The sequence below is a fragment of the Cheilinus undulatus genome, linkage group 7 (genome assembly GCF_018320785.1).
Source record: "Cheilinus undulatus linkage group 7, ASM1832078v1, whole genome shotgun sequence".
NCBI lineage: Eukaryota > Metazoa > Chordata > Actinopteri > Labriformes > Labridae > Cheilinus > Cheilinus undulatus.
Genome location: NC_054871.1, coordinates 52193211 through 52211811, shown reverse-complemented (window position 1 = coordinate 52211811; position 18601 = coordinate 52193211). Strand labels below are relative to the sequence as shown.

Genomic DNA, 18601 nt, shown 5'->3' with positions numbered 1-18601 from the left:
AAAGCAGGATAAGAGGCAAAAACTGGTGAAAAAGGGCAAAAACAGGATGAAAATGGCAGAAAGAAATGTCCAAAGTTGGCTTAAAGTAGTAAAAATATATTACAAGAGGCAAAAAAGGGACAAATTGGTTGACAATTAAAGACAACTGTGTAATTGTGCGAAACAAACAGATCAATCTGACTTGCAATGGATAGTTTCTGTCAAAGTTTCTCTTTTTTATGGTTTTCGTGATGAATAATGTTTAAAATTAAGACATCAAAGAGCTACAGATCATCACAAAGGAGCCACATGTTGAGTATCACTGCCTTAGAATGAACAGTGTGGTCGTTTTGTGGCTCTGTTCCAGCTGATTACTGTTCATATTAACCCCTCAGAGGTTTCAGATTTACCCTGTTTGATCTGGGTTTCTCACTCCTTCTACTCTTCCAAAGTCAATCATGAGATTCTCATTTCCTGATTTATAAAACAAGTAAAATTTCCATTTATTTATAATTATATACAAATATTACAACACAAGTCTACACTCATTAAACCTGGTAAACACAATCAGCCAAACTTTGAGTTAAAAATGCATGCATCAAAATCAACATGGACATAATGATCAATAATCTGTGATCTCTGCTGTTTCAGGTGGGAGAGTCCAGCCTGTCTCTGCTTCTTCATCCAGACGGAGTCGTTTTCATCACAGACATGCAGCTCACTTCAGACCGATTGCCACCAGCTTCAGGATTGCCTCCCTGCAGAGAGAATCACAGACATTAAATAGTTATTTAGAAATCCTCCTGATCCTCCATGTTTCTGCAGCTGAAGTGAGTTAGAGATGTGAAATGACCAACCTCACACACGGGATGTATGACAGGCTGTACCTGCAAACAACACACACATTTAACATCAGGAATCCTCAGCACAGAATAGTGTGAGCCATAGATATATGTATAATAAATGCATTCAGTTTGCCTGGTTAATACAAATACACTCTACTTTTATTATTCTTAATGATAATAATAATAATAATATTAAGGCGACAGTGTCTGAAAACATGACGAACGACTAAAGACCAGCACATGTCTGTTTCTGTCTGTGGACTTTTAATGTAAGCTGTGTTTCAGAGGCAGGAGCTCTCCTCTGGGAGGAGGAAATAGTGAAGGGACTCCGGTTTTTCCAAGGATCTAAATTTACCCTGCACTCACACTGTGTGAAAATAAACAGTATAATTATTTCCTGACTTGGAAAGTTTCCATCAATGGGCCTGCAAGCTGGAACAACTCAGAAAGTTCAAGAACAAATATGAAGCAGACTTATGGGTTTCAAACATTTTTAAAGACTTTTTCAGTGGTTTTCAGTCCTTTTGCCTTCATTTAGGTAGAGCAGGGGGTAGAGCTGGAAACTGGGAGATTAGATTGGAACCATTAGAAAGGACTGTAGTCTCTCTGCAGGCCACCAGCTGCCCTCTTTTAAATGTCTTATTGGTTTAATTAGATACGTCATTATTATAAGTATAAAATACAATGTAACTTTTAGATTATTCTTCAATCAGCACAAGGCTTATTTTTAATAAAACAATGGTAATGTGTTAGTAGGAGTGCATTTCTTTTTTGTTTTTTTTTTAATCAGAAAAAAATAAGACTTAATGTGTTCAGATGTGTAAATATACTAGATATGAGAAATATGAAAACCATAATGGTCTGCTGCACAAAACATCTACTTTGAATGGTGTCATTTTCTCTTTATATTATGTCTGTAAAACTCCCAAACACAGTGAAGTCGCTGGAATAACTTTGTCTCAGAATTTCAGACTGTCTAAAATAAATGTCACACTGTCATCCGTCTGTTTTCTTTCTTATTGTGCAGGGAAGGATGCAGAGGTGTGTTTTACGTACATGTGAAGAAGCACTTTAAAAAGACTTTGATGCATAGGCCATCGTTTGGATTAGCCATGCTGGTCTCATCATCTATCATCATCATAAACAAGCAGCTCAGATCAGAGGGGAGAAACAGAGACTCACCAGGTGAAGGATAAGACCTGCAGGATGACGAATAACAGAGCAAGGCCAAAGTTCTTCCACTGAAAGACAAACAGCCACATCTGTTAACAACAGTTCGTATTCGCTATCATGTCTGATATTCTTTTAGCACTGTTCCTGAGTTTTCTCTGTAGATCACTCACCCAGAAAGCTGCACAGAGTGTCAACACCAGGCATGTCTGCAGAGAGAAACAGACTCCCCTTTGACCAGATTCAATCACAGATCACAGAAGAACATGTATTTAAAGTGCTATCATGCCTGAGCTGATGATAAATTAGCAGCTAGATAAAGAGCAAAGGAGACCAGAGCTAAGAACAGTAAATTTGGACTCACAATCATGATGGTTGTGGCCAGCGCTCTGGTTTTGTCACACATCCTCTTCAGCTGTTTCATTGGACCCATCAGAAACATGGTGCTGTTGGAGCACACCAGAATAAAATACTTAAAATAAACAATTACTCTCCTTAGAGCAATTCAAGAGACAGAAACACGTCCAATGATTTATCTGTCCGAAAACATTGCAGCCGAAAAAAATAAATAAATAAATAAATAAATAAATAATAATAATAATACTCAAAATAATACCAATACTAATAATCTTAATAATTAAAAATACTAATACTTCTAATAATAGTAATAATAATAATAATAATAAAAAAATAATAGTAATAAAAAATAATAGTTATAATAATAAAAATAATAATAGTAATAATAGCAGTACTAGTAGTAATAATAATAATAATAATAATAATAATAATAATCATAATATTAAAACTAATAATAATAAATAGTTAAAAAAATTAAAAATACTTTATTGGAAAAATTTTGATTATGCACCAGCTTGGTGCAAGAAACCTGATAAGACAGAACAAGTAAAAACAGAAAGTTGAAACCCCTACATAAGGTCAGGAAAAATCCCTGTGGTAAAAACACGATTTTAAAATAAAGGTTTGCGCGGAGTCAGCTGACCTGATAATAATGTATATGTTCAATGAAAAATAAAGACTTTCAGTAATCAGAATCTAATAATCTAACTTCAAATTAATGTAACTTTGAGATCAGCTGATTCATGGTGAAATGGCTTTTAAAGGTTGTGAAAATGGTCATACATCAATACATTTTCCATACTGCATGTGTTAAAACAATCTGACCTCTAATATTCTAATGATCAACTTTATCAAAAGTACCAACACTGAAAAATGACTGTCTTTAAACAGGTGGAAAGGAAATAATGAAAACCTGAAGGCACATTCCTGCAAACTAGTAGTCTGATTTTCACTAGAACCCTAAGAGAGTTGACATTTCTGTTACCGTGACAACTCTTATCTCTGTATTTGGCTCCGTACCGTTACACACTCATTATGAGCTCCACACCTGGCCTTCTTGTTGCTTACACTCACCTGCAGAGAGCACAGATGTTTCCAAAGGTGTAAAAAACGATGAAGAGGATGAGCCCGATCCTGGGGAGGAAGAGCACACACACTCCCTGGAAGACACAAACATTCATAGTCAGTTAGGTCGAGGCAGGTGTGGCCAGGTGTGGCACCTGTGTCCTGCGACAATGGGCCCTGTAGGCATGGGCATAGATATACTTCAAACTAAGGTATGCATCAACACCTGTCGTAATACTTAAGAGGAGCATTAGAGCAAAAACACCTCCCACCACAACAATCACAGCGCAGTGGGATAAGAACGACTGATATCACACCTGTACTCTGCTTTTATTGTGGATTTCTTGAACAGAAATGTTGGACATATTAGACTTTAAGGTGCTTCTCCAACGTCTGGTGCTGACTGACTCATCTTACCTACTTGTCTTCTGATTTCCATCAGTGATGTTTCCTGATACCTGGCATTTTTTCTGGTTGTTATCTTTACCAAGGTTCCTGCCTATGATGAGGAAGTGAAATCAAAGTTTAAACCAGTGATTCTCAAACTTTTCAGCCCGCAACCACCAAAATAAAGGTGCCAGAGACCAGGGACCCCCACTGTACCTGGAGGTGGATAAACCCATAAGGGGGGGGATAAAGGGGAGAATTTTCTGGGACCAAGCCAAACTGGGGGCCAGCAAAATGCCACAATACCATTTAGCAGATGCTTTATTCCAAAAACATCATACATTTGAGAGCAAGAACAAAAAAAATCATGGTTCATTGTGAAGTTAAGCTGTGGTATATATTTAACCTGAATAATAACCAGTCTTATAAAAGAAAAAATATCTTTTTTTCAATCGTTTGTGTTGTAAATAGCCCTAAAAGTTTAAGTCACTTTGTTTAAAAATAATTAAAATAGATAAAAAATGGGTTAAGAATGGCAAAAACTAGATAAAAATGGCAGAAATGGGCTGAAAAAAGGGGCATAAATAGTGGTAAAAGTGAGTTAAAAAGGGACTGAAATGGCATGAAATCTGCAAAAACAGGTGGAAATTTGGTGAAATGGGATGAAAATTTGATATAAACTGGCAAAAAAAGGTTAGCTGAGAAAGAAAAAATAGGCAAACAGTGGCAGAAATTGGTTAAACTAGCAAAGATGGGCATATCAGATAGGTAAATGTGGTTAAAATTGGGAAAACTGGGTGTTTAGAGTGGTAAAAAGGGGTTAATAGTGGCAATAATGGGTCAACAGGGACAACATTAGGCTTAAGTGTCAAGAATTGGTTTAGAAGGGAAAAAACAGGCAGATAAAAAGTGGTGAAAGGGTTTAAAATGGACAAAAAATAGGTGTTAAATGGTACAAATGGGTTAAAATTGGTGGGAAAAATGATGGAAAGGGGTTACAATTTGGCAGGGGCCCCGATCCCAAGGTTGAGAACCACAGGTTTAAACTATGATTGAAAATGAAGATTATGGTACTGAAACTAAGTAGAGTCGAGCGGAGTCAAAGGTCACATATTTGATCCCTATAAGACATGTTTATATCGGTCTCAGAGGTCCCTAAAACATGCCTGTGAAGTTTGTTTCTGATGATTGTGGGGGGCGTATACCGGCTGGAGCCTCGTCGCAGCGATTATTTGTCTGAGTGGTCTGTGTGTGTGTGGTGTCAACACGATTCATTTACTGCTCCAAATCTCGTCGTAGCCTCCCAAACCCAGAATCGTAAATATCAAACACGTTTGATATTTACGATTCTAGGTCGTAGTGCCACTGACAGAGTACCCACAACAACCAAAGAGAGCAAGCACACGTGAGGTCGTTGGCAGGTCGGCAGGTGTGTGGTCTCCAGTGATCTGACAGTCTGGCTGTGTCGTCTAGTGTGTGCATTCAGAGGCTTAAAGATGAAAAATCTGGCGCGCGCCATGTACGCAGGCGACCCGGGTTCGAATCCGGCCCTTGGCACTATTTCCTGCATGTCTCTCCCCACTCTTTTCCCTGTTTCCGACTCTATCCACTGTCCTATCTAATAAAGGCAAAAAAGGCCAAAAATAAAAATCTTTAAAGATGAAAAATCTTTGGAAATTGTCCTGAAGTCTGTGGTCTCTCAGTTTTAAAATCATTTCAGATTAAAAAATCATCTGGTGTGTGGCCGGCCTAATGCCATAGTGAAACCGATTTCTACAAAGCAATGTCAATTAAACAAAAGCATGTAAAATAAGTGACTGTATAAATATTCAGTCCCTTTAAAGCAACTGACCTCATTCAACTGTAAGTGAAATGGAATTCACTTGAGTGCAGTGAATGTGTCTCAGTGTTTTTAGTATAAAGAAACCTGTGTCTGGATGTCCAGTCACTGGTTAATCTGTATTCCTGGCTACCATTACACCATGAAGACAAAAGAACACTCCAAGCAGCTCAGAGAAAAGGAGATTGAAAAGTCAAAGTCAGGGGATGGAGACAGAAACATCTCCAAGTCTCTGAACATCCCCCAGAGTTCAGTTAAATCCATCATGAAGAAATGAAGGAATATGTCACATGCAGTGTTGGGGGTAATGCGTTACAAAGTAATCCGTTAGAGTACTCAGATTACTTTTTTGGAGTAACGAGTAACGTAACGCCTTAGTTTCACAATTCAAGTAATCCTGTTATAATTTACATTTTCATAAAAGTAATCCGTTACTAAAAGGAAAGTCCCAAATGTCCTCTCTCTTCCGTGGCTTCAAAAAGAGAGAAAGAAAAAAAGGACGCTCCTTGAAGCATCCGCTCTGTTTGTCCTTCTCTCTTCCTGTAGTCACGTTGGCATGTAGTCTCGTACCAGCTGAAGGTAAACATTCTGTGCCATTACGCGTGCATTGTTAGCTTGTTGAGCCAGTAAGATGACGGAGAGGACAGCAGGCCACTGTGGAATTATCCCCATTATGATGGATTTTTGGATGAAAGGGACAAGAACAGCATGCTGGTGAAACGTAAGTTTAAAAGCTCTGTTTGCTTTCATTGAATCAGCTGTGCAGCTGTTCCAATTACACGCTGTTATTACGCACAGCGTTTGAGTGATCCTGTCTGCCTCTGCCCAGCTTGTTGTCAGACTGTGTGCATGTTAAAGAGCTGTAAAGGTTTTCCTGACTGTTAGTGGTGTTTTCAGGCTGCAGAGATACAGATTATGAGCTGTCAATACGCTGTACATTGGGATTAGAGTCTGCACATTCAAATGCAGATGTGCGGTCGTTATCTGTTGTTTTTTACAACCGTCGAGTGGAACGAGTGGCTAAAGGGTTTTAATATTTAGTAACGCAAAAGTACTCTAATGTGTTAGTTTTAGAAGTAGGTAACACAGTAACGTAACAAATTACTTATCTCATTATGTCACGCAGTAATCTAACGAGTTAGTTTCAAAAGTAACGCTACCCAACACTGGTCACATGTGTAAATCTGCCTAGAACAGACCGTCCTCACAAACTGAGTGAGCGTGCAAGAAGGAGACTAGTGAGAGAGGACACCAAGACACCTATGACTACTCTGAAGGAGTTCCAAGCTTCAGCAGCTGAGATGGAGAGACTCTGCAGACAACAACTGTTGGCCGGGTTCTTCACCAGTCAGAGCTTTATGGGAGAGTGGCAAAGAGAAAGACACTGTTGAAGAAAACTCAGATTCAATCTAGACTAGAGTTCACCTAAAGGCACGAGGGAGACTTCAAGGTCAAACAATGACATCCCCACAAACACACCATCCCCACTGTGGAGCACCGTGGTGGCAGCATCATGCTGTGGGGATGCTTCTCAGCCACAGGCCCTGGAAGGCTTGTAAAAGTAGAGAGAAAAATGAATGCAGCAAAATATAGGGCAATCTTATTCAGTCTGACAGAGAACTATGGCGTAGAGAAGCTTTATTTTCCAGTCAGACAATGAGCCGAAGCATCCAGAGAAAGCTACACAGAAATGGTTTAAAGACAACAAGGGGAATGTTCTGGAGTGGCCGAGGAAAAGCCCAGACTTCAATCAATAGAGGATTTGTGTCTGGACATAGAAAGGGCAGTTTTGCAAACAAGAATAGAGTGACATTGCAGAGTCCAGATGTTTGAACCTGACTGAGACCTCACAGCTGTGCAGCCAAAGGAGACTCTACTAAATACAGACCAGAAAAGGATGAATATTAATGCTGTCAGTTCTTTTACCTACATATTTTTATTCAATTGACATTACGTTGTAGAAATCTGTTTTCACTTTGACATTAACAAGGATTGTTAGTTTTTTTTGTCAAAAAATAGAATTTATATTGACCATGATTGGTTTTTTAAAATCAATTAAAGGGTAAAACAGCTGAAGGGGTGGATAAGAAAAGAAATGCTCCAGAATTTATTTCTTCATTTAGCTGAGACTGCTTTAAACAAAATAGAGAAAGGCAGGGGCGTAGCACAAGGGGGGAAAGGGTACTGATTCCCTGGGCCCACAGTAGAGAGGGGCCCTTGACACACCTGTATGGAAGCCCATTTGGGTCAAATAAGAAAAGAAAAAAATGTGAACGTACAGCAATTCTTGAAAATAAAAATCTTGAAGTCATAATTATAAAATAAAAGGTCATAAATAAAAGATAAAGTCTAGATTATGAATTAAAAAGTCAAAATAATAACGTAAAAATTTATAATTGACTAAATGACTTTTTTATCTCATAATTTCAACTTTGTATCTTTCAATTATGAGTTTTATCTCATAATTTTACATTTTAATCTTATAATCATGACTTTGGATTTTTTTTTTTAATTTCCTTACTTCCACATTTGTAAATGGGCTTCCATATGCCTACAATGAAAAGTGTTTTTTTTTTTTTATTTTTCTCAATAATTAAAGTCATTATTGTGTCAAAAGTGACTAAATGAATCTGTCAGCAGACAGAAATTTGTATCAAATAGAGTAAAATACAATTCTGGGGGCCCCTGTGTTAAAATGTCCAGATAGTGTGGTCCAGCACTACAAAATAGCCATAGTAAAAAAAATGCTCATAAATTGGGAAATTATTATTAAAAATACAGTGCTTAACAAACGTATTAGACCACCCTAACCCTAACCAAAGTAAGGTTTATGCCACAGCTGCCCTAAATTAACAGCGTTGGTAATTACCAAAATCATTTTTGATGTTTCTGCAATGGTTAATACACCAATATGTAGAAACTCTTTAACCGAAATGATATTTTTAATGCTAAAATAGAATTATTATTGTTATCCATGAATTTTCAAATTTACTGATTTTCCAAAAACTGAAAAAATAGTAAAGCATATTAATATTTCTTGATTAATATGTCAAATGATAGTTATTTAGTTGCATTCCTGAACAGAAAAATGAGTTTTAGTGTTTGAATGTTATGCTTGATTCATTTCTGACTTCCCAGAGAAGCCCAGTGAGCCGGCTCAAATTTTGGTGAATTCAGTTTGAAATCCCTCATTCCTGTTCAAATGGTAAAACGTGGAGAGCTGACTGAAAATTAAAGAGTCCGCATTAAAGCACTTGATGATGCTGGATGGTCTCTGAGACAAATATGACAGGTGGTCTAATAAATTTGTTAAGCACTGTACATCAAAATCCCTCTACATTTGTAAAATGATGCAACATTTGTTGCTTTGCTAGCTGGCTAAGGGGGGCCCTGTGTGTTGTTCTTTCTAGCTACGCCCCTGGAGAAGGGCCTCACATTGCTCTTAGCCCGGGGTTCTAATGACAGAAACCACCCCTGCACACACCAGGTCATTGGCCTCATTAATTCTGACTTTGGTGCCTAAAATAAACCGACTGTGTGAGCTGTTAACTAAGACTGGTGAGTGAAGAAGATCTGCATTCCTGAGAACAAGATGAACCAGTAAAACCACACCAGCTCCGTCTGCCTGCAAACTTCCTTAATGTGTGGAGCAGGAAACAGTTTTAATAATAGTGAAATGATCCCTTTAAATCCTCACCAATATTGTGCATGCAGCCCCGATCACAAAGCAGGCGACGAACCCCTTCAGACGAGTCCCCCAGCTCAGAGTGGAGGCTTCATTCACAGTCTGCAGACAGAGATTCATCAGTGAACACACTCAGAGTAGAGCTGGAGCAGCTTGGACAGAGATTTATCAGTGAACACACTCAGAGTAGAGCTGGAGCAGTGTGGACAGATTTATCAGTGAACACACTCAGAGTAGAGCTGGAGCAGTGTGGACAGATTCATCAGTGAACACACTCAGAGTAGAGCTGGAGCAGTGTGGACAGATTTATCAGTGAACACACTCAGAGTAGAGCTGGAGCAGTGTGGACAGATTCATCAGTGAACACACTCAGAGTAGAGCTGGAGCAGTGTGGACAGATTTATCAGTGAACACACTCAGAGTAGAGCTGGAGCAGTGTGGACAGATTCATCAGTGAACACACTCAGAGTAGAGCTGGAGCAGTGTGGACAGATTCATCAGTGAACACACTCAGAGTAGAGCTGGAGCAGCTTGGACAGAGATTTATCAGTGAACACACTCAGAGTAGAGCTGGAGCAGTGTGGACAGATTCATCAGTGAACACACTCGGAGTAGAGCTGGAGCAGTGTGGACAGATTCATCAGTGAACACACTCAGAATAGAGCTGGAGCAGTGTGGACAGATTTATCAGTGAACACACTCAGAGTAGAGCTGGAGCAGCTTGGACAGAGATTTATCAGTGAACACACTCAGAGTAGAGCTGGAGCAGTGTGGACAGATTCATCAGTGAACACACTCAGAGTCAACAGTGCGGACAGAGGATGGAGTTCATTTTTACCTCTAAGATGGTCCTGTCCTCTCTCCGCGCCTCCTCACCGCTCAAAACCGATTTTAACTTATCCATGAGGGTCGAAGATCCTCTAAAGAGTGGAGGAATGAGGTTTGGTTCCCCGAAGTGTTGAAGAAAATCTCCCGGCTTCCTTAAATCTCCGCGGATGAACAACAACGTCACGTGGAGCCGTCAGCTAGCATACCTGTTCAGGTGGATGGTTTTAGCTGGTTACACCCAAGATAAGAGGCTGTGGAGAGGTCTCACTCTGAGTTCTTTTTTCGAGACAATTTTTTTTCCACAAAACAGAAAAACTGATCTAACATCAGCCTCACAAGAAAAAAATACCGGAATATCCTCATACGTACAGGTGATACGGTGGCCCTAAAGGTCAACTGTAAAAAAACAACACCAGACGTCCTAAACAAAATAGTGAACTGCAAATACACGTTTTAAAGTATAAAATGATTTTTGAAAAAATCTGTTTCTTCTGTTTATATTTCACCATCAATGAAATGATAAAAACAATGAGACATTAAAAAGTAGTGCTGAGATATTTTTTAGGATTTCCTAAATGCATTTGCATTTCATGAACTATGTAAGGATTTATTTTTTATATTCAGTCAGTATTAAACCTTCAGGGCCGACTCTGCTCATGATGGATTTTTTTAAATACTTTTTACTCACAACTGCAGGGAGAGAGTAAAGGTGGTAAATTCTAATTTTGATTTTTGCCCCAGAAACCAAATCTGTCAGTCATTGGTCACATTTTTTAGAACAGAGTAAACAATCTTTCTGAATAGACCATCATTAGATGCCCTTCAACAGCAGGAACTTTCCCAGGAACAGGGACCTTCTGACGGGTATTGCACAAAACCGGGATAAGGGATTAAGCCGGTAAATATTGGTTATCCTGGATGAACTTAGCCTCAAGTCGGTTGCCCGAAAGCAGGTCAAGTTTATCCTGGACAAGTAACAATGGTGATTTATTCTCTGCAGTTAGCCTGCTCCAGACCAGGCTAACAACCAGGATAAGATTAATCCTGTGGTGGCTCTGCTCTCAGTACTGTGAGAAATGAGTGTGTTTTTCTACATGTTACATCATTTAATCATCCTGCATCCAAATATTATAACTGTAGTCCTTTCATTTGCTGGTTGACTTTTAGTATTTATTATTTATTTGGACAGATTATATAAAGACAAAAAGCACATATAAAAAGACAAAATAACTGAGCAACAAAACTAAGAGGCCAGACGGTTTATTTGGAATCCTTTTCTATTTAATGTAACACAAACACTGAAAGGTTCAAAAAGGTAAAAAATAAATAAATAAAATAAAATAAAATAGGACCTTACTCAAATAGGTACAATACAATACAGATTACAAATGTAAAAAAACTACAGAATAAGAAAGAGGAGAAAAAATGACAAAGAAATATAAATCACCACTTAAACATTTGGACTACAGTGTAACTGACAGAAGCTCGTTTTGTTTCAACTGTCTCCTAACAATAGACAAAAAAGGGATGACTGAGGGTGTATTCACACCTGTGGCTCGTTTGCTTTGTTCTGATTCAGGGGCAAAACCAATACATTTGTTTCAGTTGTCACTTGGTTCGTTTGTGTTCACACGGCAAAAGTCTCTTGCGGTCCAAAGTTGTAAACAAATGCCAAGTGCACTCCAATTCGTCTCTCATTGGTCAGAAATCTTACTTGGAAGGCGGGGGAGTTTCCTTATCTTCATTTATCCATTCAGGTTCTTAACCGCTTTCCACGGTGAAGTGTTATTGGGTGAGCCAATAAACACACCGTTTTGTAGAGGTAACTGAAGTTTTCATCCTCATGCTTGGACAGGCTCACAATGTACACACAGGTCTCGTATTACTCCGCTCTGCAGCCCCCTGCCTACGTCATCACAGCATCATCCGCTTTCTTTTACTCAGGAGCCCTGTACATTTAAAGTACTAAGGAATCAGTTGTTGTTTTGTTTTTGTTTTTGATTTTTTGTTTTGTTTTTGTTTTTTGGGGGGGTTTTTTGTTTTTGTTTTTTTGTTTTAAACAACTAAGGTTCTCAACAGTTCTCTTATAACATTATTTATTAACATCTAGGTTGAGAATAGCCAACTGAATATTTGCTTTTATAAAAGAAAGGTGTAATGAAAACTAGTATAGGTAAATCCTTACCAACTGACTAAGATCCTTCTCTACATCTAACTGAGCGTGCATTATACATAGTCCTTGTAGTAAGCTGGTTTGTTTACAGTTCTTCCATATCTTGTGTGCAAGGACTGCACACCTGTCAGTTCCTTAGTTTTCCCTTCACTTAAGGATGCTTTGTCTTCCTCAGTTAGGTCACCCTGATTCATGTGAGCATCATCGTGAGGTTGAGGCTCTGCAAAGCTGATCATCCTTGAACTTTTCTGCATTTCTGGATTGAACATTTCACGCACATGGCTCCTGCAGCGTCTGATTTTGTTCCCATTTGGTGTTTCTACAATGTAACTCTTTGGCTCTTTGCACTTTTCCATTACCACTGCTGGGTGCCATGTTCCTCTCTCCTTGCTCAGCACAGGGACATGTTGTCCAGGACAGAGTGGAGGGAGTTCTCTGCGACTGTTTCTGTCATGATGTTCTTTCATGTTTGCTGTACGTTGTTCTAGGTGCAGTCTCTGCTCTTCTTTACCTGGTTCTGTATGGCTTGGCAACATAGTACTGACAGGTCTCCCGAAGATCATTTCTGCTGGTGATGGCAGTTTGCTGTCAACAGGTGTCGCTCTAACCTGCAGTAATTCCACCTGAATGTTACCTCCTTGCTGTAAAGTTTTCTTGATCACTGACTTGATGTACCTTACATGCCTCTCGATGAATCATTACTCTTTGGATAATGGGGTGAGCTTGTAATGTGTCTGATTCCCCAGTCTGTTATGAATTTCTTGAAGGCCTGCCCTGAATACTGCAGTCCATTGTCAGTTAATATTTCATCAGGATGACCAAATAGTGACATGTACGTCTGCATCTTTTGTGCAACTGCATGGCTGGACACAGGCGTGGTCATTTCGTCGACAACTGGATACTTGGAATATCTGTCAACAGTGAATAAATATTGCCTGCCCTTGATCTCGAACAGATCAGAAGCTAAAGACTGCCATAGCTTTGATGGAACAGTGTGTGGGTTGAGAGGTTCTTTTGGGTTTGCAACTTGGTGCTCCATGCACACATGGCAAGATCTACATACTTTCTCTATGTCGTCATTCATCCTTATCCAATATACACTCTCTCTTGCAAGACGACGTGTTTTCTCAATGACTTGATGGCCGACATGTAGTTGTCTCAGTATAGTGTCTGTCATTGAGTCTGGAATAAGTATCTGCCTGCCTTTGAATATGACTCCTGACTCCACTGCAAGTTCATCCCTAAAGGACCAGTAAGTACGCAAGTCTTGTGGCAGATCCTTTATGTTTTCTGGCCACCCTTGGTGAATTTCTTCTTTCAGTGCATTGAGTCTGTAATCGTGGGCCGTCTCTGTGCGTAAAGCATCTTTGTTTTTCCAGGGAAAAGTTTATGATGGAAACAGTAATCATTTCTGGATCCTCTGTTTCTGCTTCAATTCCATCAAATGCGCTCATCTAGCTCGATCTCACTGTTGGTTTCTGGATTTCTGGACTCAGAGTGTCTGCAAGGACCATTTGTGGTCCAGGACGGTACCTGACTTCATAGTTGTACCCCTGCGTCTGTATCAGCATGCGCTGGAGCCTTGGTGGAGCAGCATGTAGTGGTTTCACACATATGGTGACTAGTGGCTTGTGATCAGCTTGTGTAAATGATTTTCCATACAGGTAGGTGTGATATCGCTGCATTCCATACACAATGGCAATTATTTCTCACTCAGTGTTGCTGTACCTTGACTGGTGGTCCGTCAGTGTTTTTGAGCCAAAAACAACAGGTCTGTTGTTTTGCACTAAGGCTATGCCTAAGCCCTTCTGTGATGCATCTACCTCTAGAGTCAGAGGTGTATTTGAATCATAATATTTCAAGCATGCATTGCCAGCGATTATTGACTTTAGATCTTCCAAGCATTTCTGATAGTCACTCTCCCATGTCCATGGTACATCGTTTTTTAACAGTCCTCTCAGTGTGTGCGCTTTTTCAGCAAACTTAGGTATGTAGGGAGCTAAGTAGGTCAGCATCCCTAAGAACCTATGCAGTTCATCTTTGTTTTGAGGGGTTGGCATTTTTTTTATGTCTCTGACCTTTGCTGGGTCAGGTTTAATACCGCTGGCTGTGTACAGGTTGCCGAAGAATGAGATGCAACTTTGGGTACACCTTCTTTAGGTCAGCACATGTATTTATGCGTTTTTGTAGGTATGTTTTGTTATGGTTGTCACTTGTGTTCTTGGTTCCTTTGTTGGCGCTGGCAGCAATGTAGTCAACATTTACAGTCACCAGTTTTAATAATTCGCTTGTTGGAAGTCCAACAGTGGCTGGTCCTGGCACATCCACAACATAGAACTTAGCATCAACCCACTTGGACTCCCTGTATTGACATGGAATGACTATAGTCCCATGGCAACGGATCCTGTGACCACTGTAAGCTGATAGTTTTGTGTGACTCTTTTTTAGTCTGTCCATGGCCTGCCGACCTCTACCATACATCTGTATGTATGTACGCAAGGGAAGTGTGTTTCCTGATGCCCCTGTATCGATTTTCAGACATAGTGTATGTCCATGACCGGGTAAGTCAGGTGGTTTTACATTCAGCGTTGTATATGCCTCCTCCCTGGGTTGCTTACTGTCAATGCTATGCATGCACTTTTCACTGATAGTGACAGAATAGAACTGTTTCTGGTATGCATTTTCCTCATTAGCCCCTTGGCTGTCTACAGTGTTGATGTGGGACTCATGGTGTCTGTTGTCAGGTCTTGAGTAATGGCGTTGCTTTTTGTTTTTGTAGTGTTTCTTTTCTGGTGGTCTGGACTCACTTCTTTGGCCTTTGCTTGAGTGTTGTGGGTTGTGTTTATGTTTGTTCTTTTTGCAGCACTTTGCCCAGTGTCCTTTAATGCCACACATGGAGCAGTCATCGTTGTAGGCAGGACACTGATGCGGTTTATGGTGGGTACCACAGTTCTGGCACATTCGCCCTCTACTCATAGCATGGAGCTTTCCCATGTTTGATAAGCCAAGTTGAAGAAGTTGTTCATTTCCAGCTGAAAGGACTTCATACTTTCGTCCTTCTGCCAAAACATCTGCAAGGGAATAACCTTTAGGTTTGCTATATAGGTCATTTCTCAGGGCATCGTGAGGAGTACTGGCAATGATGAGCTCAATAAGACGCTCATTTAGCTCCTCGTCAGTGAACTGACACTTTTGTGCTAAGGTTCTAGCTCTGGTCACAAATTCGTCAATACTTTCATCAGGCTTTCGTCTGTATTGCATAAGGTGGAGTCTATGTTTCACATTTAATTTCAGCTGATTTTCAAAGAATCTCCACAGGTTGGCTGGGACTTTTTTCTCCTCCCCACTCAGACCGCTAGCATTTAGCCTCTTTAAGCCTTCATCACCAATGCCTCGACATATTTTCCTTGCCTTTTTGCCTGCGTCGGCAATCTCCTCGTCCTCTATGTAGAGAGACATCTTCTGTTTAAACAGTGAAATAGCTTCACTCAGGTCCAGATCTGACCAGTTCATTGTGGGCAAGTGCAATGCCATTGTCTCCATTTACAAGCGTTAGCCTAGCCGTTGCTAACTCCGTAAGAAGTAGTTATCCACGGACAACTTCCAGCTCCCGTCGATCAGTGGGGGGTCCGTCTTCAGCGTGCCTTCACCGCTGCCACCATGAAGTGTTATTGGGTGAGGCAATAAACACACCGTTTTGTAGAGGTAACTGAAGTTTTAATCTTCATGCTTGGACAGGATCCCAACGTACGCACAGGTCTTGTATCACAGCCGTAAAACAACAGCCATGGAGCATCTGCAGCGTGTGTGGCTAATTTTTATAGCGTTCATCTGGCTAATGTACCAGTGTTTGCTAAATCAACAAAACGCATTTTTTTCGACAGTCAACACAAAATAATGTGCTGATGCAGACAACATTGCTGGCCGATTAGTCAGAGAGCAATATATTGCCAGTTTTTTTTCCCAGGCTAAAGTGCTTAATGTAGAATTTTAGACAATAAATGATCTTGTGTGGTACTTTTTGTTGTGTATCTGCATTTTGTCTAGCATTGGTACACCGTATAGTCAAATTTCTAAATTCCACGTCTCCAAATCAATTGTATACCCCACATTCATCGTAAAAGAAAAAAGGACACCATTATTTTCTAGTTAGTTATGTGGTTTATTTTGCATTTGCTGTTTCTCAGCTTTGAGTCTGGAGTGGGGAGAGCAAAAGTCACAAGGATTAACACACTCAAACCACAAATATGGTTACAGTGCGCAATACTGCAATACTCGCCTCCCGTTCTAATTTCTGGATCTCTAGTTCCAGTTTCCTCAGCTTCCGTTTTTTTATTTCAATGTCCAGCTCACTCATTCTTTTCTCCCTCTGGATCTGGATTTCTGCCAGCTCGGTCTGTTTCTGCAGGTGTTTCGCATACAGATGTCTGATGGTTTGTGAATTCTGTAGAAGAATTGTCAATTAGCACAACAGGAGTTGTGCATCACATACATTTACTTCAGCATACAGTATACTCACGATGCTGGCAGCTTGCTCTTGGCGTGGTGCAGTCTCTTGGTCACATTTTGATTAGCACCACATCATTGACTTTCTATTCATTTTGCACTAAATAAGAGTATATTTCAACAAATTTGACATGATACCTCAAGCCTTCTGGAGTCCAGTGACAGCGTCTCCTCATCTGCAGAGGTGCCTTCCCCCTGCCATATACATACATGAATCAAGAGAACTCGTATTCATATTTGAAGACATGCCAAGCCTGGAATTTCAGTAAAACGTACAGTACTAACTGGATTGTCTTCTGGTGGCTCCAAAAGCACAAATGTGTCCCCAGACACTGCACGCAAATTCAAAGTCAGACAGTATGATATTGTCAAATGTGTTTAATCTGCAGTGGAACTGCAATATGCACCTTGTAAGAAGCTGCAGCTCTCAGCTGGCCTCTCTTTGTTTAAATCGATGGCCAGCTCCTCTGCTGGGGTTAGGTCTTGGCTGGGTGGGTGGGCCACCCCTGTTCTAGTTGTGTGTGCTTTTTTTCTTGACCCCTTAAATCATACAGAAATTCATTGTCAGCAGACAACAAATCTATCACTTCATCTGATAATTGCTCTTTAGGCTGCACTAAAGTAACTTACCAGACTGCAGAATATTTTTATATTTGGTTTTCACCTGCTGTTGCCAGGGCCTTTTCTGGCCAGACAAGTTTGTTCTTTAAGAAGGATGATGGATGAAACAACACAACATGGGAAAAACATTGACAACACTGATAACACTGACATTTATAGCCTACTCTACATAACCTGAGTAACATGCACTTCAATGGGCCACATATAGCAATAAATAAATAAATAAATAAAATACAACTATTGATTGGCGGACTTGAAAAATCATCAGCTCTGCATCTGTTAACTCTAATTATGACAGTTTCTTTATCCTACTTTTGTGCAATACCCCTCTGGTCAACTCTGTGCTTTTCAACCAGAGTCTTATTCATGGGCCCAATCCCGATGTCCATACTCACACACTCACTGACTCTGAGGCACGCTAAGTCCGTGAGGGCTTGGGGCTGTCCCACTGTCAAATCATAAAGTGTGTGAGGGATCTCTCGCTGACTTTTTGAGCCCTTCATGTACCCTTTCCGTGAGTGGGCATCTCTGCAGACTTAGCGTGAGGGAATTACCCATAGTTCGTTGCATTGTGACGTATGTAAGGGATTCATGTGGGATGCCCGCCAGTAAACCCTATAAAAGTGAAGTGAAAAGAGCGAAAATGTAAACAAAAAACATGGAAGGTGCAAAAAGGGGTGGATGTTGTAAAAAGAAGTATTTTTCCTGTAAGTATATTAAAGAACAGCCTTTATCCACTGAGAAAACAGGTCTGTAGGTGAGGCACGCTTGTTTTTATCTTTGTTTTAAGCTCTATAAGATGCCAACTGTCAAAAAAAAAAACAAAAAAAAAAACAAACAAAAAAAACAAAAAACAAAGGGCTGTCCCATTCCTGTTTCTACCCTTCAAGTCCTTGCAGCCTCACTCACTCAATCACTTTCCAGGTGCCGTCAGTTAAGTCAATGAGGGCTCAGGGCTCAGGGTTTAGGGAGGAGATTGAGATTCAGTTATGGTCTTAATCTAATTCTGTGGTCAGGCCTGAACCGGAAGAGTCCCTGCTCAGGGGGAAGTAGTTTCCAAAGACCCTCAATAATACCCAACTGCAGCTGCGGCCATAGTACAAACCACGCCCCCTACAAAACACGCTACCTACAAAATACGCCTA

The 18601-nt window shown here is 40.2% G+C and overlaps 1 protein-coding gene across 1 annotated transcript; it reads right to left on the bottom strand.

Moving 5' to 3' along the window:
• Nucleotides 1-456: 456 nt before the first annotated feature.
• On the bottom strand, nucleotides 457-10398 carry sft2d2a (SFT2 domain containing 2a). Its single transcript, XM_041791945.1, has 8 exons — nucleotides 10167-10398; nucleotides 9341-9430; nucleotides 3426-3511; nucleotides 2359-2440; nucleotides 2168-2203; nucleotides 2007-2065; nucleotides 837-866; nucleotides 457-737 (listed from the first exon to the last, which is right to left on the bottom strand). The coding sequence occupies exons 1-8, from the start codon at nucleotides 10230-10232 to the stop codon at nucleotides 698-700; spliced, it is 489 nt and encodes a 162-aa protein (XP_041647879.1). The 5' UTR covers nucleotides 10233-10398; the 3' UTR covers nucleotides 457-697.
• Nucleotides 10399-18601: the final 8203 nt, after the last annotated feature.